This window comes from Lontra canadensis, unplaced genomic scaffold, assembly GCF_010015895.1.
Source record: "Lontra canadensis isolate GAN:19392208 unplaced genomic scaffold, GSC_riverotter_1.0 scaffold134, whole genome shotgun sequence".
In the NCBI taxonomy this organism is placed as follows: Eukaryota; Metazoa; Chordata; class Mammalia; order Carnivora; family Mustelidae; genus Lontra; species Lontra canadensis.
The window spans coordinates 912,266-938,316 of record NW_022631128.1 but is presented as its reverse complement, the minus strand read 5'-3'; the positions used below and the strand labels follow the sequence as shown (position 1 = coordinate 938,316).

Genomic DNA, 26,051 nt, shown 5'->3' with positions numbered 1-26,051 from the left:
AAGCCACTAGCTTTGTGATCATTTGTAATGTAGCAATAGTTAACTAATATACTCCCTTTCCTCTGCAGCTAAAGAAGTCTACTCATAGAAGTGAAGACACACAATGTCAGGTTCTCATCATTTAATTATCATAGAGGAAAGTCTGTAGGATCCGTCAAGCCATTCCCAAGTCCAAGTATAGCTCTGGCACTTTGTTGTCCTTGAAGTAGAAGATAACCAGCCTCAGGGCACCTGGGTAGCTTAGTTAAGTGTCTGCCTTTAGCTCAGGTCATGATCCCAGGGTCCTGAGATTGAGCCCTGAGTTGGACTCTCTGCTTAGCAGGGAATCTGCTTCTCCTTCTCCCTTTGCCCTTCCCCACTCTCATGTTCCCTCTCATGCTCTCTCTCAAATAAATAAATAAAATCTTAAAAAAAAAAACAGGATTACCAGCCTCAACAGAAGTGATTCATTTTCTTTGGGCTGGCAGTGCTCTGAAGTCTATAAAGCCCATCAAAGCCTATAGCTCAGACCTTTAACCTATCCTTCCCCTCTCCAACCATAACCTTCTCATCAATCCCTACTTGCACTGCCTCCCACCTGCCAAATTAGCTATTTCCAATCAAGGCCAAATCTCTGGGTCCTTTGCAATTCCCCAAGTCTGGCTCCTTTTGACTTCTTGGCTAGGGGAGGCCTTATATTCTAAAGCCAGGCACTTAAGTGTCATCACCAAAATGAAATTGGTGTGATGATTACTGTTTTCCCAAAGGGAAAAGAAAATGGAATCTTTCTTAAAAACCAGAAATGTTCATAAGAAAACAAGTCTATCCCTTGGCACATAGTTTAATCCTCACATCTCTAAGATCTGGCCATTGTAGGTGTGTAGGCAGAAGGAAGCTGTCTATTTTTTTAAGTCTAAAAATTAAATATCTGATCTCACCTCCGCAGGCTTCTTGTGTTCATTTGGAATTCTGGATTTGCTCCTATACATTGAGCCAGAAGTAAAGGAAGTGGAAGGACCTGAAAAAGATAATTAGGCAAAAAATACTGAGACTTGCTAATATTAAAAAATGTCACATAACTAAATGTCATCCAAGAGAATATGAAAGATATAATGGAGAAGAGCACGGTGATCTCATACCACTGAGGAAAACAGTTAAATTGCAATCAAGAAAAACTCATAATGGAGCTTAATGACATTTATAGGTGACCTCCCAGTATATAAAAGCTTCCACGGTGCTAATGCTGAGGAGGTTTGATTTGGTATAATCATACTTCACAACATTTTGGAACAACATGATTCATGTTCCACCTAGAGAAAATGTATCTGTAAAAGCAACTGGAAAAACTAAAAAATGTGAGGCAAGTAATCTGTGGATCCTTTGGCCTTCCCCCAAATGCTACAAATGATGATTCATCCAGTCAAACATTTAATACCTAGTTACAGTTGGAATTGTAGGGCCTATAATTTATGCTCTTGTACTTTTTGTTCTTTCTATAGAGCAAAGCACTGCTAAATCATTATTAGATTTGGCTTTTGTTGTTTTGGCAAATGAAAAGTGAAGAACAAATTGCTATATGCCACAAAAAAACAATTTTCCCACCTATCTATTTTTAATGAAATTTAAATGAATAAGAACAATAGTACCCTAAACTTTCCTTCCTAGAAACATTATTTTTTAACCATTGAAAGAAACATGAAATAGCTTGTCCTCAAGTCAAAGAATAAACCCTCAAAGAGTACAGATACAGAATTACCAACTGTTGGCCGGTTCCACTCACTTTCATCTGAGCTGTCACTGCTGCTGAGTGTTCTATGGCGTTTCATCCTGGAGCATCCTGGGAAAAAGAACAACACTGAATAAAGTAGTCAAAACACACACACACACACACACACACCCATTTCAAGGGCAGTCAACACTGCCCTACAGATCCCAAGAAGCAGCAGCAGGCAAATCATGCAGATCAAATGATTTCTGTCAAAAATATCCTCAAATGACCTACAGTGATGGGAGAAGGGTACTATCAAATTCTCCAACACAGAGGGTAACAAAGACTGAAGAGGAGGATGCCCAAGCAGCCCTGGACCAATGGTCCAGAACTGGCTGCCTCAGATGTGGCCACATGACCACAGTCCATCCAAACAAAAGCAGGTAGCCATGCGGCCGTCACCAGCCAGGGAACCCCAGTAGGTCAGGAGCAGGAAAGGTAAAAAGCATTTGCAAGGCAGAGCTCTCACGGGTCAAGGTCAAAAGGCACAAGATACACTTGGCTGAAGAAAGAACAAGTGAGGCATGTCCCACTTTTAAGGACATAACCATACTGCTTTTCTGTCTGTCCTTTCCCCCTTTCTTTCTCCCTGCCCCATCCCTCAAACAACTAGCCTAATTTAAAATTATATCTATATATATGCCACAAGGAATGTTATAAGAAAGCTCCTATAGGGGTGCCTGGGTGGCTCAGTCAGTTAAGCATCTGACTCTTGGTTTCAGCTCAAATCATGACCTCAGGGTCCTGAGATCGAGCCCTGCATAGGGCTCTGCACTCAGGCCACAGTCTGCTTAGGATTCTTTCCCTCTTCTTCTCCCTCCCCCGCTGCCCCTTCCCCTGCTCACGTGTGCTCTCTCTCTTTCAAATAAATAAATAAAATCTTAAAAAAAGAGTGATCATCAGCACTTAAAAAAGAAAGCTCCTAATACTGTGATAAATGTATAATGGGTTTGACTAAAACTTAAAATTTAAGTGCCCTTCCTTGTGTACATGTGGCCAACAGCAGATAAAAAAAGAGGCACAACTTTTTTGGGAACACACCAGCACTACGGTTTAAGAAAAATGGAAGGCATTGTAAGGTACAAAACAAGTACTGAAGAAATGAACTAGAAAGGAGATAGAAACCCTAGTACAAAGCCACTGTGAGCAATTATGGGTAACATAAACAAAACTATGTTAAAAAGTTAATAGAGAAAGTTCCCCTTCTGGCATGACAACGTGAAGAGCTTCACCAACCCACTCCCCAGTGAAGCTGGTGAAAATTACTTTAAAAAGAAACAAAAAGCTATTCATTTAAAGTCTCTAGAAATGGCTCTAAGGACCCAGAGCAAATGAAGAAGCATTTATTAAATAAAATCTACTAAAACTCAGAATTTGTGGTATTTGGATCTAGAACTACTTCCTTTACCCTCTCCCAGCACAGATTTCATATGAGACTGGTGCAGCCAAGAACACAGATCCCCCTTTCCCCCAGCTCCCAGGTGTAAGGCTTTCTTCCTGGGAGGAACAAGATGTCAGCATTTTTCATCCTGCCCCAGCCACCTGATGTTGAGGTTAAGTTCCAGACAAGAGCAGCTGAGAGGTTGGGCCTTACTTCTTCCAGATGGCCCTGACTCCTGGGATGGAGGCTATACCCTGGGTGTGGTGCCACCAAGAATACTGAGGTTCCAATGGCCCTGACTCCAGCTCATCAAGTGGGGGTTCTATAGAGAGGCAAACCTAGGAGACCTGGGGGGGCTGCCACTCACAGGGAAGTACATCATTGTCCCCACACTCTACCCTAGAGCTATGGCTCAGAGACTTTGCCCAGGGGGAGAAGCAGACCATAGAACAGAGGGCTTGAAATCTCTCCCCATTTGCAACTAAGTGTGGAGAAGTTCGAGCCTAGGCTGGCTAGCATGCTGGAGAACCAGGGAAAGAGACAGCTGGGAGGAACAATCTTGGGGTCAGAAAAAAAAAAAATCTCAAATACTGATCTCAGGAACTATCCCTTCTCAAATGAGTTCTAGTTTGATTGGATCAGTTTGTAGAACAATTTGTGTCCCAGGGTACTATTAAAAATAACAGAGCAATTAGCCATTTCAGCTTAGCAATGTGGTGTGGTAAGGGGAAGTCAAAAAGAACCCTGCCAACCAATGTCATCCCAGGGTGACTGGAGCATACCAAAGGAGGCACCCTTAAGAGACAACATTAAGACTTAAACCGCAGGGCAAAGGTGGGGAGTGATTAGCGTCACCTGGGAGGCTCGGGAGGTTAAGTGTCTGACTCTTGATTTTGGCTCAGGTCATGATCTCAGGGTAGTGAGACTGAGCCTCGTATTGGGGCTTTCTGCTGGGCACGGAGCCTGCTTAAGATTTTCCTTCTCTTCCTCTGCCCCCACCCCCTCCCTCCCTCAAAAAAAAGGTGGGGAGTAAACAGACTTTAGGAAAATAATCCAGCCAGTCATTAAAGAAATAAATAAGAATTTAACAATAAAGTGCCCTGGGCAGGGGGTGTGTGTGTGCCAGTACCCAGTGTTGTTACATTATATTATCTACAATGTCCAATTTCAAACAAAAACTACGAGACATGCAAAGAAACAGGAAAGTATGACCTACACACCAGAAAAAAACTGTGAGAGCAACCAGATAACAGATTCGACAGGTAAAGACTTCAAGTTAGCCATACAAATATGTTCAAAGAGCTTAAAAAAAACCCCCAAAAACCACGATTAAAGAAATAAAGGAAGGGGGTGCCTGGGTGGCTCCGTCGGTTAGCATCTGCCTTTGGCTCAGGTCATGATCTAGGGTCCTGGGATCAAGCCCCACACTGGGCTCTCTGTTCAGCACTGCCTCTCTCTCTCCCTCTGCCTGCCACTCGCCTTGCTTGTGCTCTCCCTGCCCCTATCAAATAAATAAATAAATAAAAATCTTAAAAAAAAAGGAAAGTAAAAAAAGAAGGAAGGTAAGAATATCAATAAAGAGGTAGAAAATAGAAAAAAGAACCAACTGGTAATTCGGGCATTGAAAAGTACAATAACTGAAATGAAAAAATTCACTAAAGGGGCCCAACAGTAAATTTGAACTGGAAAAATAATTAGTGAACTTGAAATGGATCAAAACAGGCTACCCAAGCCAAAGAACAGAAGAGAAAAAAAGATGAAGAAAAATGAACAAGACCTCAGAGAAATATGTGGCACCATTAAGTGCACTAACATATATGGGAGTACCAGAAGGAAAGGATAAAGGAGCAGAAAAAAATATTCAAAAAATTATGGCTGGGGCACCTGGGTGGCTCAGTCAGTTAAATGTCCAACTTGTGATTTCCGCTCAGGTCATGATCTCAGGGTTGTGAGATCAAGCCTGGCATCAGGCTCTGAGCTCAGCATGGAATCTGCTTGAGATTCTCTCTGTCCCTCTGCACTCCCCACCTCTCCAAAATAAATAAATCTTGGGATGCCTGGGTGGCTTAGTTGGTTAAGCATCTGCCTTCAGCTCAGGTCATGATCCAAGGGTCCTGGGATAGAGGATGTCAGGCTCTCTGCTCAGAGGGTGACTGCTTCTCCCTCTCCCTCTGCTGCTCCCCCTGCTTGTGCTCGCTCGCTCGCTCTCTCTCTCTCTCTCTCTCACTGTCAAATAAATAAATAAATAAATACTTAAGAAAAAGAATTATACAATATAAGTAAATCTTTAAAAAATGATGGCTGAAAACTCCCCCTCCCCCAAAATATTAATTTGCACATTCAGGAAGCTCAACAAACTTTAAGTAATTTATACTACCATGACTACCACTACTGTCTGCAAAGAGATCCACAAACAGGTAGATCACAGTAAAATTGCTGAAAGCCAGACAAGGAGAAAATCCTAAAAGTAGCAAGGGAAAATTGACTCATCACTTATAAGGTAACTCCATAAGATTAACAGTTGACTTTTCACCAGAAACAGTGAAGTCAGAAGGTAGTAAGATAAGATATTCTAAGTGCTCTACAGTGCTCATTGCACGTATCAGCTAATATATTAAGAATCATGATGTACATTTTAAATGATTGGATTGTATGGTATGTAAATCATATCTCAATAGGAGCTGTTCTTAGAAAAACTAAAAGGATTAGCACAAGTATCAAAATCATTGATCAAAATTCTATTTGACCTCCTGTTAAAGTCAACTGAATATTTTTAAAAATTGAGATATAACTGATATATAACACTAAATTTGTTTCAGGTGCACAACATAATGATTCATTGTTTGTATATACTATGAAAGTTAAAGACTATTTTTTATAAGCTTGTTTTATTTCTTTTTAGAGGGAGGGAGGAGAAATGGACAGAAGGAGAGAGAGAATCTTAAGTAGGTTCCATGCTCATGCAGAGCCTGACATAGGGCTTGATCTCCTAACCCTGGGATCATGACCCGAGCTGAAATCAAGAGTTGAACGTTTAACCGACTGAGTTACCCAGGCGTTCTGAAGGCTATTTCTTTAAATAGAATGTTATCTTTCCATCATATAAATTTTGGGGGCTACATCTGACTCCTTAGTGCAAAACTTAAGACATTCAAAGGCTCTTCTAAAGTGCAAACAAAACCAACAGTAACAAAATATAAAAAAGTATTGTATATAAAATCCATCAAAAAGTAATGTGTAATTTAAAGTCACAATGAATACAGAAATTAAAACAAAATAAAGGTAATATTTTTCTAATTGTTTCCTATTGAATGCACTTATTCCCTATTGAGTAGCACCTCATTTGTCTGATAATATTGGGATGTTCTATATACGTAAACTTTAGAGAGAAATGCTTTGCCCAAGCATTTAAAATTCTGATATCGATGGGAGCTTTTCTAAAATACATATTTATTAGTATTTTATTGTTGCAGTAACAAGTTACCACAAACTCAGTGGCTTAAAACAACACAAAGTTATTATTGTCTGATACGAGTATCACTGGGCTAAAATCAAGATATCAGCAGGATTGCATTCCTTTCTGGAGGCTAGAGTAGAGAATCCATTTCCTTGCCTTTTCTATCTTCTAGAAGCCACTCATATTCCTTAGATCTTGGCCATCTTCCTCAATCTTTAAAGCCAGCAATACTACGTGTCTCTGACCCTGCTTCTGTCATCACACCTCACTCTCTGACCCTCTCTTCTGCCTCCTTCCACTTTAAACTACCCTTGTGATTACTTCAGGTTCACCCAGAAAATCCAGGATAATGTCCCTATTTTATTAAAGTCATCTGATTAGCAGCCCTACTTCTCCTTTGCCATGTAACCTAACATATTCATAGGTTCCAGGGATTAGGGCATAGACATTCTGCCAACCACAACTTAATATATATTTTGCATTATTAAAAGTAAAGTCCACAAATATGCCTGACAGATTTCTGATGAAGGTAGAAAAGTAATTAAACAGAAGAAAGATAGCCTTTTCAACAAATGGTACTGGCACGATAGTAAAAAAGACAGACAGACAGAAAGAAAGAAAGGAAAGGAAAGGAAAAGAAAAGAAAAGAAAAAAAGAACTTCAACTCAAGTCTCATACCATATACAAAAGTTAACTCAAAATGGCTCATGGACTTAAACGTAAAACTATAAAAACTTTTAGAAAAGCATAGGAGAAAATCTTCAGGATCAAGGGCTAAGCAAAGAGTTCTTTGACTTGACACCAAAAGCATGATCTGTCAAAGAAAACTTCATCTGCATCAAAATGAAAAAAACAAAAATAAAAACAAAAAACAACTAGTTCTGCAAAAGACTGTTGAGAAGATACAAAAACAAGCCACAGAACAGGACAAAATCTTTATAAACCACACATCCGACAATGGACTTGTATCTAAAATATGTAAAGAACTCTCAAAATTCAATAGTCAGGGAACAAATGGTTCTGCTAAAAATGGGCGCCTGGGAGGCTCAGTTGGTTAAGCATTTGATTCTTGATTCCAGCTCAGGTCATGATCTCAGGGTCATGAGGTTGAGCCCCACATTGGGCTCCGGGCTCAGTGGGGAGTCTACTTGAGATTCTTTCCCTCTGCTCCTTCTCCTGCTCTCTCTCTCTCTCTCAAATAAATAATAAATCTTTTAAGAAAATGGTTGGAGAATATCTGAATGTCTCAAAGACTTGAACAGATATTTCATCAAAAAGCAGTATGAGTGGTAAATAAGCACATGAAAAGATACGGGTATTTACCCTAAAGATACAAACGTAGTGATCCGAAGGGGCACGTGCACCCGAATGTCTATAGCAGCAATGTCTACAATAGCCAAACTATGGAAAGAACCTAGATGTCCATCAACAGACGAATGGATAAAGAAGACGTGGTATATATACACAATGGAATACTATGCAGCCATCAAAAGAAATGAAATCTTGCCATTTGCGACGACGTGGATGGAACTAGAGGGTATCATGCTTAGCGAAATAAGTCAATCAGAGAACGACAACTATCATATGATCTCCCTGATATGAGGGAGAGGAGATGCAACATGGGGGGTTAAGGGGGTAGGAGAAGAGTAAATGAAACAAGATGGGATTGGGAGGGAGACAAACCATAAGTGACTCTTAATCTCACAAAACAAACTGAGCGTTGATGGGGGGGAGGAGGGGTGGGAGGGGGGTGGGGTTATGGACACTGGGGAGGGTATGTGCTATGGTGAGCTATGAAGTGTGTAAACCTGGCGATTCACAGACTTGTACCCCTGGGGATAAAAATATATGTTTATAAAAAATAAAATAAAAAAAAAAGATACTCGGTATCATGAGCCATTAGGGAAATGCAAATTAAAACCACAATTGCTGCACTAAAAAAATAGTGATAATTCAAATGGTGAAGATGTGAAGAAACTATATCACTCATACATTGGTGGTGGGAATGTAAAATAGTACAGCTAATCTAAAAAACAATTTGGCTATTTCTTTAAAAATTAAACATGCCACTACCATAGGACCTAGGAATTGCATTCGTGGGCATTTAGCCCAGAGAAATGAAAACTTACATTCACACAAAATCCTGTACACAAATGTTTATAGCAGCTTTATTCATAATGGCCCCAAACTGGAAACAACTCAGATGTCTTCTAATAGGTGAATGGTTAAACAATCTGTGGAACATCCATATCATAGAATACTACTCAGCAGTAAAAAGGAATAAACTATTAATACATGCTATAACATGAAAAAATACATAAAACATGTAAAAAACTCAGCAAAACATGCTCAGTGAAAGAAGTCATAAACACAAGCTCACTTATTGTTTAATTCCATTTATACAAAATGTCTAGAGCAGTGGTTGCCTAGGATTGGGAGTGGGAATACGGATTGACTACAAATGAGCATGAAGCTTTTATTGGGGGGGGAGGGTGACAGAAATGTTCTAAAACTGGACAGTAGTGATGGTAAATACAGTGATGTAAATACACCAAAACTCAATGAATTGTATACTTAAATGAATTTTATAGTATGTAAATTATACCTTAATAAAGCTTAAAAAGACCTTTAAAAGTTATTGTAACGACCCATGAGAATTTGGGGACAGAGTCAAGAAGAGTTAGCAATAGAAAAATTCTGTGTCTTCTGAACATTACTTCGTACTGGGATTGAAGACAGCATAAACGAAATAGTTATATCCTCCAAAAACTCTCAGTGAGGAAAGCCAACTGAGCATGGACCTTACCCTCTCTCCTCACTTCCCTGAGTTTCAGGAGACCCACGACTTCGTATGAGATACATATTCCTCTCATCTGAAGTTCTGGTCTTAGGAACTTTGGCTAAAACAGTATCCCCATTTTCTTTACATTAATTAATTAGTTGATTGATTAATGTTCTTATTTATGTTTTTATTTTAATTCCAGTTAACATACAATGATATATTAGTCTCAGGTGTACAATATAGTAATTTCCATTGTCTATAATATTCTGTTCTTTAGAAGTTGGTTATCAAACTGTTCATGATCAAGGGAGGCACACATTTTTTAAAAGATTTTACTTATTTATTAGAGAGAGAGAGAGAGCAAGCACAGGCAGACAGAGTGGCAGGCAGAGGGCGAAGCAGGCTCCCTGCCGAGCAAGGAGCCCGATGCGGGACTCGATCCCAGGTTGCTGGGATCACGACCTGAGCCGAAGGCAGCCGCTTAACCAACTGAGCCATCCAGGTGTCCCAAGGGAGGCACACATTTTTAAGAAGCTGCAAAATTTTGTGTTTTTTAAAAACTACTACAGTAACAATCACTTTTTATGAATGATGGAAACAAAAAACTCCTGCATTATCAGTAAAGAGTCTCAGAAACAGATTAACTAACACCAGTAACACCAGTCCTGGGAAATAAGAATGAATTGTTAATGATTTCAAAAAGGAAAACAAAGCAAGCAAAATTTTCGGGTTTGGGCTGTTACAGTGCATTGATCTGTCTGTCCATTTCTGTGACAGCGCTGCTGTTTTAATCACTGAACGAAAATTACAAAGAACAGTAAATGCAGCACAATAAGAGTACAACTTTAGATCTGTCTTTATTATTTCTAATTACAAAAGTCCTATAAATATCACCATCATCCATCAGCCATTTTACAGATGAGAAAATTGAGGTTCAAAAATATTTAAGGGACATGCTTGGAGCCACATGGCCACCAGAGGGCAGAGCTGGCAGGTATATCTGGAGTGGGTACTCCAAGTTGACCCTGAGAACTTAGGCAGGCTGGGTGAATGACAGCAGGAATGCTGCCCCTTCTAAGGCCAGCCTTCTCAGCGTGACCTTGGAGGCCCACAGTATTCTGGTTCCAATCTGTCAGGCCACATCAGCGGCTGTTCCCCTACCTCCAGCACATACTAGGCCCAGTGAGATTCCATGAACACCTCTTACTTCATACTTGGTGGCCTTTGTCAGGAGCTCTTCCCTCTGTCTACAGTTCCTTCTTTGTTAACCCTGATCAGCCCGTTTTTCCCTAACCAGGTCCTACCTATTTGTTAGATTCCCCTCAGTGAAGCTCTCCAGGTATCCCTCTCTCACTCCTTTGCTTTCTGAGTCTCTGTGCATGCTTTCCTCGGTGTAAAAAGCCCCTTGCTTACACTCTAAATATTCTTTACATGGTCAGCCCTGACACTATACCACAAACATCTTAAAAGCTGGGACAATGTCACATTCATCTTTTTTTTTTTAAAAGATTTTATTTATTTATTTGACAGACAGAGATCCCAAGTAGGCAGAGAGGCAGGCAGAGAGAGAGGGGGAAGCAGGCTCCCCACTGAACAGAAAGTCCGATGTGGGACTCGATCCCAGGATCCTGGGATCAGGGCCTGAGCCGAAGGCAGAGGCTCAACTCACTGAGCCACCCAGGTGCCCCTGTCACATTCATCTTTTACTCCCAAGTCTTAGCAGTGTCCTGCACAAAGTAAACATTCCAAAGAGTAATAGACACTACGGTTGTACCTAGCTTTACCTAGCTAACACGCCCACCTCCCAGCTACTGCTGGTTCGCTGCTAATGGTTCACAGCTGTCCCTCTCACTAAGCACAGGGGTCCTGTCAGGGAGCTTATACTCCCCCAGTCTCCCTCCAGGTGGGGGCCAGCAACTAGTTCTACATTCTCCCCCTACTCTCCTCAAAACATGATAAGGCTAGACTTTTTAAAATTAATTAATTAATGTTTTTATTGTGTTATGTTAAATAAAATAAACCATTACTTTTTTATGCAGTGTTCCAAGATTACTCAGCCATCAGAAAGGATGAATACGCAACCTTTGCATCAACATGGATGGGATGTGAAGCTAGACTTTTCTAAGACCACATCCTTACTTTAGCTCCTTCTTCCCTACACTCTTGTCCTCCTCCCTTATCAGTTTCTCCTGAGAGCATTCCTTCAATAAATCACATACGTTCAAATACTGTCTCAGGTTCTGCTTCTAGGCACCCATACTACTCAAGGCAATACGTAAATCTTCACTAAGTGGTATACTTTTCAAAGTACTTCAGAATAAAATTTTTTGTTAAGCAAAACCATAAGTAAGTACAGTGTAATCTTGGAGTAACTTTGATGCACTGTATATTTGGATATCTTATTCAGCTGTTTATTTTCTAATCCTCTGTTCAGGGTAGAGACTTTATAAAGGCATCCTTTTCTTCCTTACCTCCCACACTGAGTATTCCTTTGTTTTGGCAGAAATGAAATGTGCACCAGCCCTCACCTTGCACCCTTGGGAACAGTAATTTGAGGGCAGTTTTCAGATCTTATTCCTGCCATAATCTCAACCAAAATGATTAACAGCATGCTGATTTATTTTAACTGTGACTGTAAGCCAGGCAAAATACAAATGTATAAAGTAAATGCCTTCCTTGGGTGAAACTCCCTGTTAAAGGAGCACTGTCTGGAAGTTAACCCAACTGGGATTATTTGGGACTGGAATCTAAGTCTGTGGTTTGGTGGCTACTTGACTCCCCATTAATATTCCCAAAGAAGAGCAGGGAGGCAAGGAAAAGTGATTAACTTAAACACAGCCCTTTCCTTCTATATGCCCAAGAGACAGACTTTTGAAATGTATGGTCAGTGCAAGGAGCTCCTTTTCACTGCCCTCTGTGGGGCCACGCAGCAGTTTAAAACATAATCTAAGGCTCTGCTTTAAACATAGTCACACCCTTTGAGCCAGGAATTCTCCTTCCAACATTCATCTTTGAAAAATAATCCAAAACACAGAAAATAATTATGGACAAAAATGTCCACTAAAACTCCATAATAAAAATAATAACTGAAACCTGGCTATGAAACAAAAGAGGAATAATTAAAGCATATTAATGTCATATTTCATTTAATCACTTAAATGTGGTATAAGGGGAAAATTTTATGTTAACATGTTTAGTGGAAAAAACAGCCTAAAATTGGTTTTACAGTGAGATTACATGAAATAAAATATATAGAAAACAGATGAAGGCCATAAACCAATTTACTAATATTAGTTACATTAGTAACGTTAAAGTGATGGATTTTAGGGTGATAAAAACCATTCTTTCCAAATTTTTCCATTGTCCACATTTCTCCAGTATACAAATAGGGTACTTATAATTAGAAAAAAATACTTCTAAGTTTTCAAGGTATTTGTCCCTCATGCCACCCGCAAATGATGCAGCTGACCTGAAACACTGAAGCTATAAAAATAGCTGTCACTGCCATTCAATATGGGCATTAACCAGAGCTGGGGAAAAAATCCAGAAAAGCACGATACAATCAACTGGATAGAGAAGACTCCATATCATAAAGGTAGTGAAAAAGCACAAAACTTTGCAGTTTGGGAAAGACAAATATCTACAGCAGTGGCTCTCAACTGAAGGCAATTTCACCCTCCAAGAGACACGTGGTGATATCGAGACACATTTTTGGTTGTCACGACTGGGAAGGAGAGTGTTACTGGTATCTATGGGGTTAGAGGTTAGAAAGGCTGCTAACCGGGGCGCCTGGGTTGCTCAGTGGTTAGAGCCTCTGCCTTCGGCTCGGGTCGTGATCTCAGGGTCCTGGGATCGAGTCCCGCATCGGGCTCTCTGCTCAGCGGGGAGCCTGCCTCCTCCTCCTGTCTCTCTCTCTCCGCCTGCCTCTCTGCCTACTTGTGATCTGTCAAATAAAAAAAAAAAATCTTAAAAAAAAAAAAAAAGAAAGGCTGCTAACCATTTCTACAACCCACAGGATAGTCTCTTACAATGCACTGATGTATCTGGTCCAAGCTGTCAATATTGCCAAGGCTGAGTAATCTTGCTCTACAAGGATGAAGCTGAAATAAGACTCAAGAAGAGTGTAGAAATGATTGACTTGAGTTTATTCACCTACTCACAGAGTAAAAGTAACAAAGGGGCACTCCCTGAAACCTAAAGGCTATTTTATCAAAAAGAAAGCAGGACTTTGAGCAATGCTTAGGGAACTTAGAGAACTCATCAGCTCAAGAAGTAGAACAGAATGAAAATGTAAACAGGTTCAAGAAGGACTGAGATAAAATCAGGGTGGATAAATTCATGATGGTATTTGGAAGTAATCCTTAAGTAAAGAAACATCTGTAAGTCCAGCTCCCTTAGGCTTTCAGGAAAATATCCTCCAGAGCCCTGAAGAGAGACAGACATTTGAGTTAGGTCACTAGTCAGACCAGAGCAGAATTCTTCTTATATCCTTAAGGGTCAAGTCCTGCCCATGGGGGCAAAGAACCTCCTAAAGTCTTCCTTCAACAGAAATCATGAATGCTATAAATATGTTTCTTGAGCTGATTAGGTCTGCTTTGGGGAAAACAATACTAAACTCCACGTTGAAGCCATTTGAGTCTACTGCCTATGGTTTAATTCTCTACAAAATTTATCCACCACACTGCTTTGATGCAATGTTGTGGAAACAAAACTTCCCTTCAAGTCTGTTCACCTCGCATATCTTTCTTCTCTACCACATTTCAGTAGTCCAGTGACTAAAGCCATAAATATCTATCTAGGAACTGAGTAAACAAAAAAATAAGAAAAAGAACATAGCCTACATATTTTACTGCTTCTCCTCATCCCCAACAAATCTTTGTCTTGAAAAAAGAGATACCAGAGGCGCCTGGGTGGCTCAGTCGTTAAGCATCTGCCTTCGGCTCAGGTCATGATCCTAGGGTGCTGGGATGGAGTCTGCTTTGGGTTCCCTGCTCAGCTTCTCCTTCTCCCACTCCCCCTGCTTGTGTTCCCTCTCTCGCTGTCTCTCTCTCTCTGTCAAATAAATAAAATTCTTAAAAAGAGAGAGAGAGAGATACCAGAAGTTGGAGTAGATGAACTTTTATGTACTTTCTAAAAGACAACTACCTCCGTCTCAGTGATTGTGTGTGTATGTATGTGTCATTTCAAACCTTGTTTTTAAAAAGAAAGACATGTCATGTGACTCATGAGATCCCTGTGACCAGATGAGGAATCTGGAGGTCAACTCTTTTCCAAAGCCCTCAAAATGCATTAAAGAAAAAAGAAGAAAGTACAGATTTATCTGGGTAGGCTCCTGCCACTCAGAGAAGTATTTCCATGTCAGCCACAGTTACCTCTATTGCCAGGAAGCAGGCTTACCCTCTTCAATATATAGACTTGTTAACAGATTATTTGGGGATATCAAACATCCTGAGTAGGAATCATCTTGCATAGAAAGGCCAGGCTGGGAAGGAAGTTTAAATCAGGGTTCAGTAAACTCTTTCTGGAAAGGACCAGCTAGCAAATATTTTTGGCTTTATGAACCATATGGTCTCTGTTGCAACTACTCAAATCTGCCATTGTAGCATGAAAGCAGTCACAGACAGTACATAAACAAATGAGGATGGCTCCGCTCCAATAAAACTTTATTATACTGAAATTTGAATTTCGTATAATTTTCATGTCATGAAATATTATTCTTCATTTTTTAACCACTTAAAAATGTAAAAACCATTCCTAGCTCACAGGCCACACAGAAAAAGGTGGCAGGCTAGATCTGACTTGCAGGCCATAGCTTGTCAACCTCTGGTCTAAACTACAAGAAATATTTATTATTTATAATATTTATAAATATTATAATATAAAACACATATATAAATATTTATAAATATTTATTTATTTAATTTTAATTCTTTTAAAGTAGGCTCCATGCCCAGCAGGAAGCCCAATGCAGGGCTTGAATCATGACCCTGAGATTAAGACCTGAGCTGAGATCAAGAGTCAGATGCTCTCAGACTGAGCCACCCAGGCACCCCAAGAAACATTTTAATGAAAAAAAGAATATTGAAAATCAGAAGTGTCTACAATTGAATTATCACTCTCCTAACATCACCCCCACCTTAATCTCTCAGCCCACTGTTTGTCTGATACAGACCTCACTGGAAGGTTTCAGCCTGGGTGGCCTATTCTGTGATATTATCTTGACAGATTTTAATGGTCGTAGTCCTTTCTAAATTAAAATGCTTTATGCCTTTTAAGGGAAAAAAGCCCCATTTCCAGTATGTTTTTTTTTTAAATTAGCAGTACATGTTCTTTTTAATTTATGTACATATATTCAACAATTTCAACTACCCAAATAAGCAAGGCTTGGCATTTTAAGAATAAAAAGAGATATATGTACAAAACATGAATCTTTTAAAGATAAAATACCATTTGCAAATAAGACTTCTTAAGAATAAAGTAAATCAATAAGAATAGCTTTTACTATGAAATACACAATTCTCCAGATAGAAACACAAACAATTTTTAAAAATAGCAGTTTCCAATATGTCTCATCTGCTGCTGTGAGTTGCTTCCACATTGAGATTTTTGCTCACATGTACCCCTAGTACATTTATAACATCTACCCAATTTAAAGTGATCATCAGAGTTTATTAGGAGGAAAAATAACCTTTATCCCAGGTTTTCGTTACAATAAAAGGCATGTAAGCCGTACATATAAGGTCAGAAAAACAGAAACAATCCCAAACTTACTGAGCAAGTTCAAATCCACTGCACACCAACAGTTAATACTGTGCTACTAGAGGGCGGGCACTGCACTGGCCACCAGAACTGAGAAACCAAGTCCTTTGGCTCCCTCAAGACCAGGGTCACAGGACCAGGTGCACTAGACACACTGTCACAATGGCTTGGGTGATCACAGCCCATAACTGGTAACCAGTGATGTGCGACAAACCAATCAGGGAGGGTTTTCAGTGTTAATCCCAAAATCAATCAAATTGGTTGAGGGTGAAGTAGAGGGGGATTGAGGTTAAACCCTCACCTCCGGTTAGAGCAATGCCTATGGCAAAGGAGCAGTCAGACATGCAAATTGACATATAAGTCAGTACTGACTTTGAGGGCAACAAAAAGTGAGGGAAAATGAAATAGCTACAAATCTTCCTCAGAAGAAAAGGACTGGGCCACAGATGCCAACACAAGTTAAGCCCCAAGAAAACATATCTAGCCTCCTCAGCAGAGGTTCTCAATCCCCATTTCCCACTGGAATCATCTGGGGGAGCTTATAAAAACCCCAATGCCCAAACTGCACCCATTATCAATTAAGTCAGAATCTCTCTTTTCAAAGAACCAGCTTTTGGATTCATTGTTTCTCTCTACTGTTTTTGTTTTCAACTACCTGAACTTCTCTTTTCTTTATTGTTTCCTTCCTCCACCGTTGGTTCTGAGTTTATTTTCCTCTCCCCCTCCTCATTATCTTGAGGTTGACGCCTTGATTATTTGAGATCTTTCACTCATTCCTCATATAAGCAAGCATTTAGTGTCATAAATTTCCCACTTGGTACTTATTTAGCTACATCCTACAAACTGTTTTTTAAAGATTTTATTTATTTATTTGAGAAAGAGAGTGAGAGGGAGATGAGAGAGCGCACAGAGGGAGAAGCAGGCTTTCCACTGAGCATCAGGCTCTCAAGCCTGATGAGGGCTCGTTTCCAGGACCCTGAGATCATGACCTGAGCTGAAGACAGAGGCTCAATCCGCTGAGCCACCCAGGAGCCCCCATCCTACAAATTTTGATATGCTGTGTTTTCATTTCATTCAGGGAAATGTATCCTTTTTTTTTTTTTCAATTTCCCTAGAGACTTCCTCCTTTACCCATAGATTAATGAGAAGTATGTTATTTAGTTTCCAAGTGTTTGAAAACTTTTGGTAGCCTTCTTCTTTCTGATTTCTAGTTTGATTGCATTATGGTCAGTGAATATACTCTGCATGATTTCAACTCTTATATTTGTTGAGGTTTATTTTATGGATTGAGCTACAGTCTATTTTGGTGAACGTTAGTTACACATGTACTTGAAAAGTAAGTATATTATGCCGTTGTAGAGCATTCTATGTCAATTAGATCTGGCGGACTGGTAGTGTATTTCTTTCATAACCTTGTTGATTTTCTTTTGTCTGGTGGTTCTATCGGTTCCTGAAAGGGGCACTGAAGTTCCCAACTCTATGAATTTGTGTTTCTCAAATCAGTTATGCTGAGTTTTGCCTCATGTACTTTGAAGCTCTGTTATTTGATGGATACACATTTAAGACTGCTGTGTCTTCTGGATGGATTCACCCTTTCAATCATTATGTAGCGCTCCTCTTGTCCCTGGTGATTTTCTTTGCTCTGATGTCTATCTATCCACAATTAGTATAGCCACTCCAGCTTTCTTTTGAAGGTGTTTGCATGGTATACCTTTTTTGTATCCACTTACTTGTAAACTACCTGTATATTATATTTAAATGGAATAGAATAAAATGTGTCTATTCCATCTTGTCTGGAACAGCAAGGTTGCTCATTCTACTATTTTTGCAACTCCTCTCTAAATTTAGACATATTATCTCAAAATCTCTTATTTTAAAAAATTATCTCAAAATAAAAAATTAACTATTAAAAAAGGAAATACATGATAAAAAGGCCATCTTACTCATGTTCCTACTATAGCTGGAGAATATTAAGTTAATGCTTAATATTATTTAATAAAGGAAAAGAATCAACTTGAGGACTTGTGAGATTTTCACTTACTGCACTCTCCCAGAAGGAAAGAAAGGGCTAAGAAATAGGTAAATTTCACAGGCCTGAACATCACTGGAGAGTGAATCCCTCTCTGCCCCCCAGCTGGTAACAAAGAAAATCAGTTGGTAACAATGATGTAATTATTTTTCCTTAAAAGATAAATATTCACCATACCTGGTGCTCCTGGTTTTTCTTAGGCATAGGAACTCTTCTTCCAGTGTTTGCATTTTCTACTTTCCCTGTCTGGATTTTAATTATTTTTACTACTTACTGGCATTTTCAAAAGGTTAACAGAGAGAATTTAAAATGTATAACTTGAGAAGGAATAAAATTCTAATTAATTAGTTCTACCACTTGTTAGTTCTGTAAAAGAAATGATGAGTGAGAAAGCTGGAAAGTACTGACTAAAATGTGGCTTTCTGAGAATTAGTTGTGTTCAGTCATTTATGCCGTTCATGCTTCAGTGCCCCAGGAAGCCAGATTTGGATACAGGTAAGTAGTCATTTGAGACAAAACTGCAAAAGGTTACCCCTGAACTGTTTTAAATGCTAACCAAAGGGATCACTAAACGATCTAAGATAAGGACTAGAGAGCATGGATGGAAACTAATTATCTCCTCTTGGCCCTAGGAAACCAAACTTCATGTAAATTAAAAGTATTCATATAGGAATATGAATCACAGAAAAACAAGAAACAGGTTTTTCCTCTCTAGCCATTTCTCCTATCATCTCAGTGCTATTTTGATCATTCCGAGTAACAGTGTTTGAAAAAAAAATGGACAGATAAAATATTAAACTCTCAAAAACTTGAAATAAAACTCATTGTTGCTGCATATGGAAAGGGACTACCCTTGTCAAAATTATCTATTATGTCCAGACCATGGTTGATTGTCATAGTGATGAAACTTTCCTGGACACTAAGCCTCAATATTTTGTTATCTGAGAATCAGCAGTCTAATTTCATCCTTCAAGATCAAAGGCACAAAAATTAACTTGGCACATTGATCTGACGAGTCTATGGAAAGCTGCCAGGCAAGACAAGTCCACAGATTAACTCATTAGTTTATAATGCTTAAAACAACTTTGGGCAAACTGTTGAGAATTGAACAGAGGCTAAAAAACCCAAAGGCATTCACCAATATATCTTTCAATACAGTTCGCCAAAAACCATCTCACCCCTACCTGACCACTCAGTGAGGGAGCACACTATTTAACAAGGCAATCCATTTCAGTTTTTAGACTGCTCTATATGAAGAAATAACTTTCTATGAACAGAAAAAAATCTGCCTTTTAACTTCCTAATTCTGCCTTTATACTAGGTTTATACCAGGTTCAGATATCTCCCTACCTTTATCCCCAAACTCTCTCTTGACCCTACACCATTTTTCTCTATGTAATACCTAATTTCTTTCTTTCCCTTCTCTTGCAAACTCCTCAAAAAGTAGTCTATGGTTTCTCTTCTCCTCCTCACTTTTAGTCACTTCTAGCAGAGTTCTTGAAAAAGTCACCAGTTTGGGCATTTTTCCGAGCCTTCATCTCTAAGTACCTTCTACATTTGACATGCTGATTTCGCCCTCCTTCCTTCCCACCACTGCTCTTGAAACAACTGCCTTGGTTTTTTTTTTTTTTCTGCATTCCCTGTGTTGCTCCCTAATATCCTTTTCTTCCTCTAACCATCTCATAAGGGATGGTGTTTCCTCAAAATGTCCTATACTACACACATGGTTATGGCTCTAAGGAAGGAAACAAAGGAAAGAAAGAGGGAGGGGAAGAGGGAGGAAAAAAAAAAAGAACAAATCCCAAACCCCTGCCAGCCATACATATGGACCTAGAAGGTGATTAACACCAAGGCCACTGGCTCTTCCTCCCTTCCAGTGGTCTCCATTGGCACCTTCCTTTGTGCCTTCACAAAGCCCAGAAAAATCTCTAAATTCTTTCTCTTCTCTCACCCTGGATCAGTCATCAAGTCCTACTAAGTTAACCTCTGAAATTCTATATCAATATTCCCATTTTAACCTTCATTTTCTTAGTTTGGGACCTAACCATGTCCTAAAGCAGGACTATGATAGCAGTTTCCTAACCAACTGGTCTTAGGACTCCTGATCTTGTTGCCCTCAAATTTACCTTCTACCCAACTGCCAGAGACTTATCTGAAACACAAATTGGACTATGTCCCTTTACTTCTGAGAGACTTCAATGGCTTCCCTTTGTCCTTAGACCTTTATTAAGGTCCTCACAAAAGCCAACAAGGTCCTCCACAATCAAGCTGCACCGCATTCTGCAGCTTTCTCTCTCACCACACTGCCCTGCTTTTATGCTCTAGCAACACAACCTCTAGAGTTCCCATCCCCATGCGGCTTCTCACCCATATGCTTTCTATGATCATACCATCTCTTCTGCCTGGAAGGTCCTCTTCTTACTTCCTCACTTGGGAACTTATAAACTCATCCTTACAAGGCTTAGAAACCATGTCACCTCTCTAAAAAGCCTCCCCTGTCTGACTCAGCCATACCTTGATGATCCTAACAGCAGTATGCCCTAGGAATGGCCTGGGTAGAGGACCATCACTAACTTAGACTGTTCTGTAACCAACTATATATATAGATAACTATATACATAACATATATATATATATATATATATGTATAACATCTATATAGATAACTATATATATATATATATTTTTTTTTTTTAATTTCCAACTAGAATATGAGTTCCTACCAGGCATGGGCTAGATTTTTTGATGTAATGGATGTTATTTTTCCTTCATCTCCTTAAAAATCCTGAACTTTAAAGTCATTCTAAAATGAATCTCATTGGGAGTAGGAGTAAAATGACTCTCATTTTGTTGGTTGCTAATTTGGATAACTGTCCTTACTCTGAAATTTTAGTTTGCAGGCTAACCTTGGAGACAGTTCATTTCCCTCCTGCATTCACCCTCTCCATTGAGAGGTGCTTCCTCCCAGGATTCTCAGTCCCATCCTATCAAGAGGGAGAAAGGTACAGATTTAGACAGTAAGCTGATAATACATTTGTCTCTGGCCCTGAGTCTCTCTCTGCTCTCTTGCCTGTCCCTCTGAATAGAAGTAACATCTTTTTCTCTCTGTTCATGGGCAACCCTTGACTTCACAGCTAGGGATCATTTCCTCCATTCATTGAAAGTTTTGATCCCCATTACCTACAGAAATACCATCTCCAGACATCTCTCTGCTTTTTCTGGGATCTAGAGTCCAGCACATCAGAAATTAGAGGCCCATGACTAACAGTCTCTACTGACTGTTTGATCTGTTTCTGGTCCAGAGATTTACTTTTCTTGATCACAGATACGTCTTTCTAATTTTCATTTTATTTATTATCACTTTGTTTAGAAAGGAGATAGGAGTTTGGAGTATGAAAATCAGAGCCAACTTGACCAGAAGCCCTTAGGTCTAAATTTTACAAGCACTACATAATCTTTCAGATCAGTGTTCAACAAGCTACAGCCCCTAGGCCAAATCTAGTTCACTGCTTGTTTTCGTTATAGCCCATAAGCTAAGAGTGGCATTTGTATTTTTAAATGGTTGAAAAAAATCAAAAGAAGAATAATATTTCATGACATGTAAAAATTATGTAAAATTCTTATTTCAGTGTCCATAAATAAGGTTTTATTGGAATACAGTCATACCCATTCATTTATGCTATTCTAGTTATCAGCTGCTGTGTAACAAACCACTGCAAAACAAGAGTGGCATAAAGCAACCCCCATTTTATCATCTCACAAATTCTGTGGGTCAGGAATTCAGATAAGGCATGGCAGGAATGGCTTTTTTTCTACTCTAAGATGTCTGGAATCTCAGCTCGGAAGACAAACAGCTGGAATCATCTGGAGGCTTCTTCACTTATCTGGCACCTTTGAGAGGAATGACTTGGCTTAGCAGACACCATCTCCAACACGCCCACATAAGACCTCTCCATCAGACGTGGTCAGGGTAGTCAGACTATTTACGTGGCAGTTCAGGAGTCCCAGCATGAATATTCTAGTGAACAAGGCAGAAGTTGCACTGCGTTTTATGACTAAGCCTCAGAAGTCCTATACTCTACTAGATTGGATGAAGCAGTCACAAGTCAACCCAGATCTCACTGGAAGGGCACACAGGCCCTGTTTCCAGATGAAAGTAGTGTCAAAAAATCTGCAGCTGTGTTTTAAACCTGCATTTATGGTCTTCACATCATTTAGTACCAAGGATCCAGAATTAATGACTCTGGCTTAAAATGTAAGGCACATTCAGGTATGAGAGCATCCGAGTTTCAAAAAAATATCAGTTTTACAAAAGGACTATAATCAAGGCCCTGACTTGTGAGCAATTTTAATACTTTCCTATTTGTTACTGAGCAGCCTTTAAATCTGAACATACAGAACATATGAGTTTTTTTAAAATGTTACAGAATTAACTGAAGCCTTTAAGAAGAGTAATCTATATTTATGTGATAAATAGCAAAAATGGCCCCAATTCTCTACCTTTTTCTTTATTTATGCCCTTTCAAGGTGACTTTGAAGCTTCTTTCCACTCCTTGAATCTAGACTGGCTTTGTGACTTCCTTAGGGCAACAGAGGACAGCAGAGGTGAAGGTGTGCCAATTCTGGGCCTGGCCTCAAGAGGTTTTGCTGTTTCTACTCAGTTTTAGAAATCTGCCCAGCTACCATGAAAACAAGCCTGGGCTAACCTGCTGCAGGAGAAGAAGAGGAAAAGCCCAGTGCTCCTCCCCCTACCATTGCCCCAGCTGACCAGCCAACCTCAAAAGCAGAAGCTCCCTGCTGACCTGTAGTTGACACACGCATAAGGGAGACCAGCTAAGAACAGCAGAACCACGCAACCTGAACACAGTCCAAATAGCTAACTCTTAGAATAATGAACTGAAGAATTACTATTTTGAGCCACTAACTTTTGAAAAGGTTAGATATACAGCAATAGTTAACTGACAGAATTTAGAAGGCAGTTTTTAATGATAAACTGTAGAATGGAAATTTCAGCACACACTTCAGACCTACTACACTGAATCACTTCAGACACTGAATGATTCTCCAAAGCAGGAACTATTGCTAGGCTTTATTGAGAATGGCGCTCAAGTTAATGCCATGATCACAGAGGGGTCAAATACCTGACCCAAAAGAAGAAATCTGCAATAGCACCCATACAAATAAAACAAGCATCACTCCATGTGCAAGTCTCTCATCTTACCCGATGCCAAGACAGCCATAAAGTACATCCTCAGGCTAGAGGTAAGTGGCACCTACAACCAGCAGTGAACCAGTTGACTAGAAAGAGCAACACAACCCACATTCCTAATGTGAGAATTTACTGCTATTAGAACGCCTATTCTTTTTAGCTATAATCCCCACCTTCTTTTTAAAAAATATTTACTTATTCGAGAGACAGAGAAAGCACAAGCATGGGGGAGGGGCAGGGGGAGAGGAAGACAAGCAGACTCCCTGCTGACCAGGACTCTAAGATCATGACCTGGGCCAAAATCAAGAGCTAGACATTTAACTGACTGAGCCACTCACATGCCCCTATCCCCAATCTCTTTATTTGCCTTTGGTGCACTTCAGTAAAGGCATGGCAGATACCAATTCAAAAAATTAATTACACACATGTAACTACATATAGACCACCCCCACCCGAATTCGCACATCCAATTATAGGCTGACTTCCAGGCTGACTTCCAGGAGACCCTCTGAGACAGCAAATGTTTGTTCCAACAGTGCAATTTCTCAAAATACTTAGGACATTTTTTGCTTAATTTGCTCTCTGTGCCTTTGGCATCCTACTCCTTTGAATAAGGTCAACAGAAGCAAAATTTTTCCTTTGAGAATGAATTTAATTTTTGGAAACAATCAAATGTGATTCAAAGTCCATTCAAGTGAATATGCAATTGAGGTGTGTAAAACCAGTTTTAGTCAGTCACAAGCTGGGAAAAGAAATTGCAAGGCTGATTTATAATTCCAATTCTACAGCTATTAGCTGGCAGGTTAAAACTTTAAAAGCACAAAACCTTAAATGGCTCCCTACTGCTCACAGTGCAGATTTCAAACTCCTAGGCCTAGTATTCAAGGCACTCCACAATTTGGCCAGAGCTCACCTTTCCAGTCTTATTTTCCTTGCACGGTTTCTCCTCTAGGGAAGCTAAGTCCCTCACTTCTCCCTACTCACATGTCCTGGTGCTTTCTTGCACCCCTGCATCTGCTCATACTTCTCCCCTGGACTGCCCCCTATGTTGATGTCATCTATCTCTATACCTGATACATTGCCCACCACTGTATGTGACTCAAATAAATGTTCACTGAATGAATCAATTCCTTGGGTTACTTACAAAATGGCTCTGAAGATAATTCCAAAAAGGAGAGCTCCAAAAACATTCTAAGCAAGGGAAGAAATAGTAAGCCTTCAACATGCATTTTTGAGGATAAAGTCAGGAAACACTGGAATAGCAATTGATTTGTAGTCATGCTTACTGACTGCCTATGAAGTCCCAGTCAATCAGGTACTGAGCCAGAAACAAACTAAAATTGCAGGCTACTCTAGTCTACCTAGACCTACTCTAGTCTACCTAGACACTATGTCACTGAAGTTAAGACAGCAGGCCTTGGGAATTCTGGACTTTTCTGGGTTTCTCTCTCAAAATATCCAAGTTACAAACGAGTAATACTTCTAGATATATACTTAGAAGTGACATTGCTAGATCATTTAGTAGTTCTAATTATTTTTTTTATGATCTCCATACTGTTTTCCATAGTGGCTGCAACGTTTTACATTCCTACCAACAGTGTACAAGGTTCTAATTTCTCCACATTCTCACCAACACTTATCTTTAAAAAATATCTATAATAGCTATCCCAACAGGTGTGAGGTGATAGCCCGTTATGGTTTTGATTTTCATTTCCCTGATGATTAGTGATGTTGAGCACATTTTCATATACCTGCTGGTCATAAATACCCAAGAGAACGGAGGTTCGGATCTTGAAGAGATATCTGCACACCCATGCAGCATTATGTGTAAGAGTCAAGATATGGGAACAACCCAAATGTCCATCGACAGATGAATGGATACAGAACATGTGGCATATACATACAATGGAATATTATTCAACCTTTAAAAAGAAGGGAATCCTACCATTCACAACAAGGATGACCCTGGAGGACATCATGCTAAGTGAAATAAGCCAGTCACAGAAGGACAAATAGTGCACAATTCCACTTACACGGAGCTATCTACAGTAGTTCAACTCATGGAAACAGAGAATACAGGGGCTGTGGGGAAGAGGAAATGGGGAATTACCGTTCAATGAATATAAAGTTTGTTATATAAGATGAATAAATTCTAAAGATCTGCTGTACAACATAGTGCCTATGAAGAATACTATATTGTACATGTAAAAATTTAACAGGATAGATCTCATTTTAAGTGTAACACAAAAGAAGAGAACAAGGAAACTTTTGGAGGTGATGGATAGGTCTATTACCTTGATTGTGGTGATGGTTTCACAGGTATATATATATATATCCCAATTCATCAAGTTGTACACACTGAATATACGCAGTTTTTGTGTATCAATTATATCTTTGTAGAACTGCTAAAAGAAACGCTAGTCTGATCAGTGATGGATATGTCACAAGTTATTATAAACTATAAAGACTAAGAATTTATGAGATCCTTGCCCCTCTGATGAAGTTAAGATTACTACAGTAGTAAACTAGAAATATTTTCAAAGCATTTGTGTGGTGAAATTAGTTAATATTTGGTCAAACCGCATGAAACTGCCATTGTTGTAGGTCAAAAGGTTTTGAGTATCAGCAATTTTATATCATTCAACCTAATACTTCAGAATTTTGCTCATGAACAAAAAGAAATAAAA

The 26,051-nt window shown here is 39.4% G+C and overlaps 1 protein-coding gene across 7 annotated transcripts in view; it reads right to left on the bottom strand.

Moving 5' to 3' along the window:
• Positions 1–26,051, bottom strand: part of JADE3 (jade family PHD finger 3) — a 133,002-nt gene that overhangs the window by 57,462 nt on the left and 49,489 nt on the right. For 6 of the 7 annotated variants that reach the window (XM_032842894.1, XM_032842898.1, XM_032842893.1 and 3 more), the window contains exons 2-3: positions 1,760–1,816; positions 918–997 (exon numbers count right to left, since the gene is read on the bottom strand). In XM_032842894.1, the coding sequence (XP_032698785.1) occupies positions 918–997; positions 1,760–1,805 (126 nt within the window). In that variant the 5' untranslated portion in view covers positions 1,806–1,816. Of the gene's footprint in view, positions 1–917; positions 998–1,759; positions 1,817–16,138; positions 16,152–26,051 lie in introns of those variants that run through there. The other variant, XM_032842896.1, reaches the window with a different exon arrangement.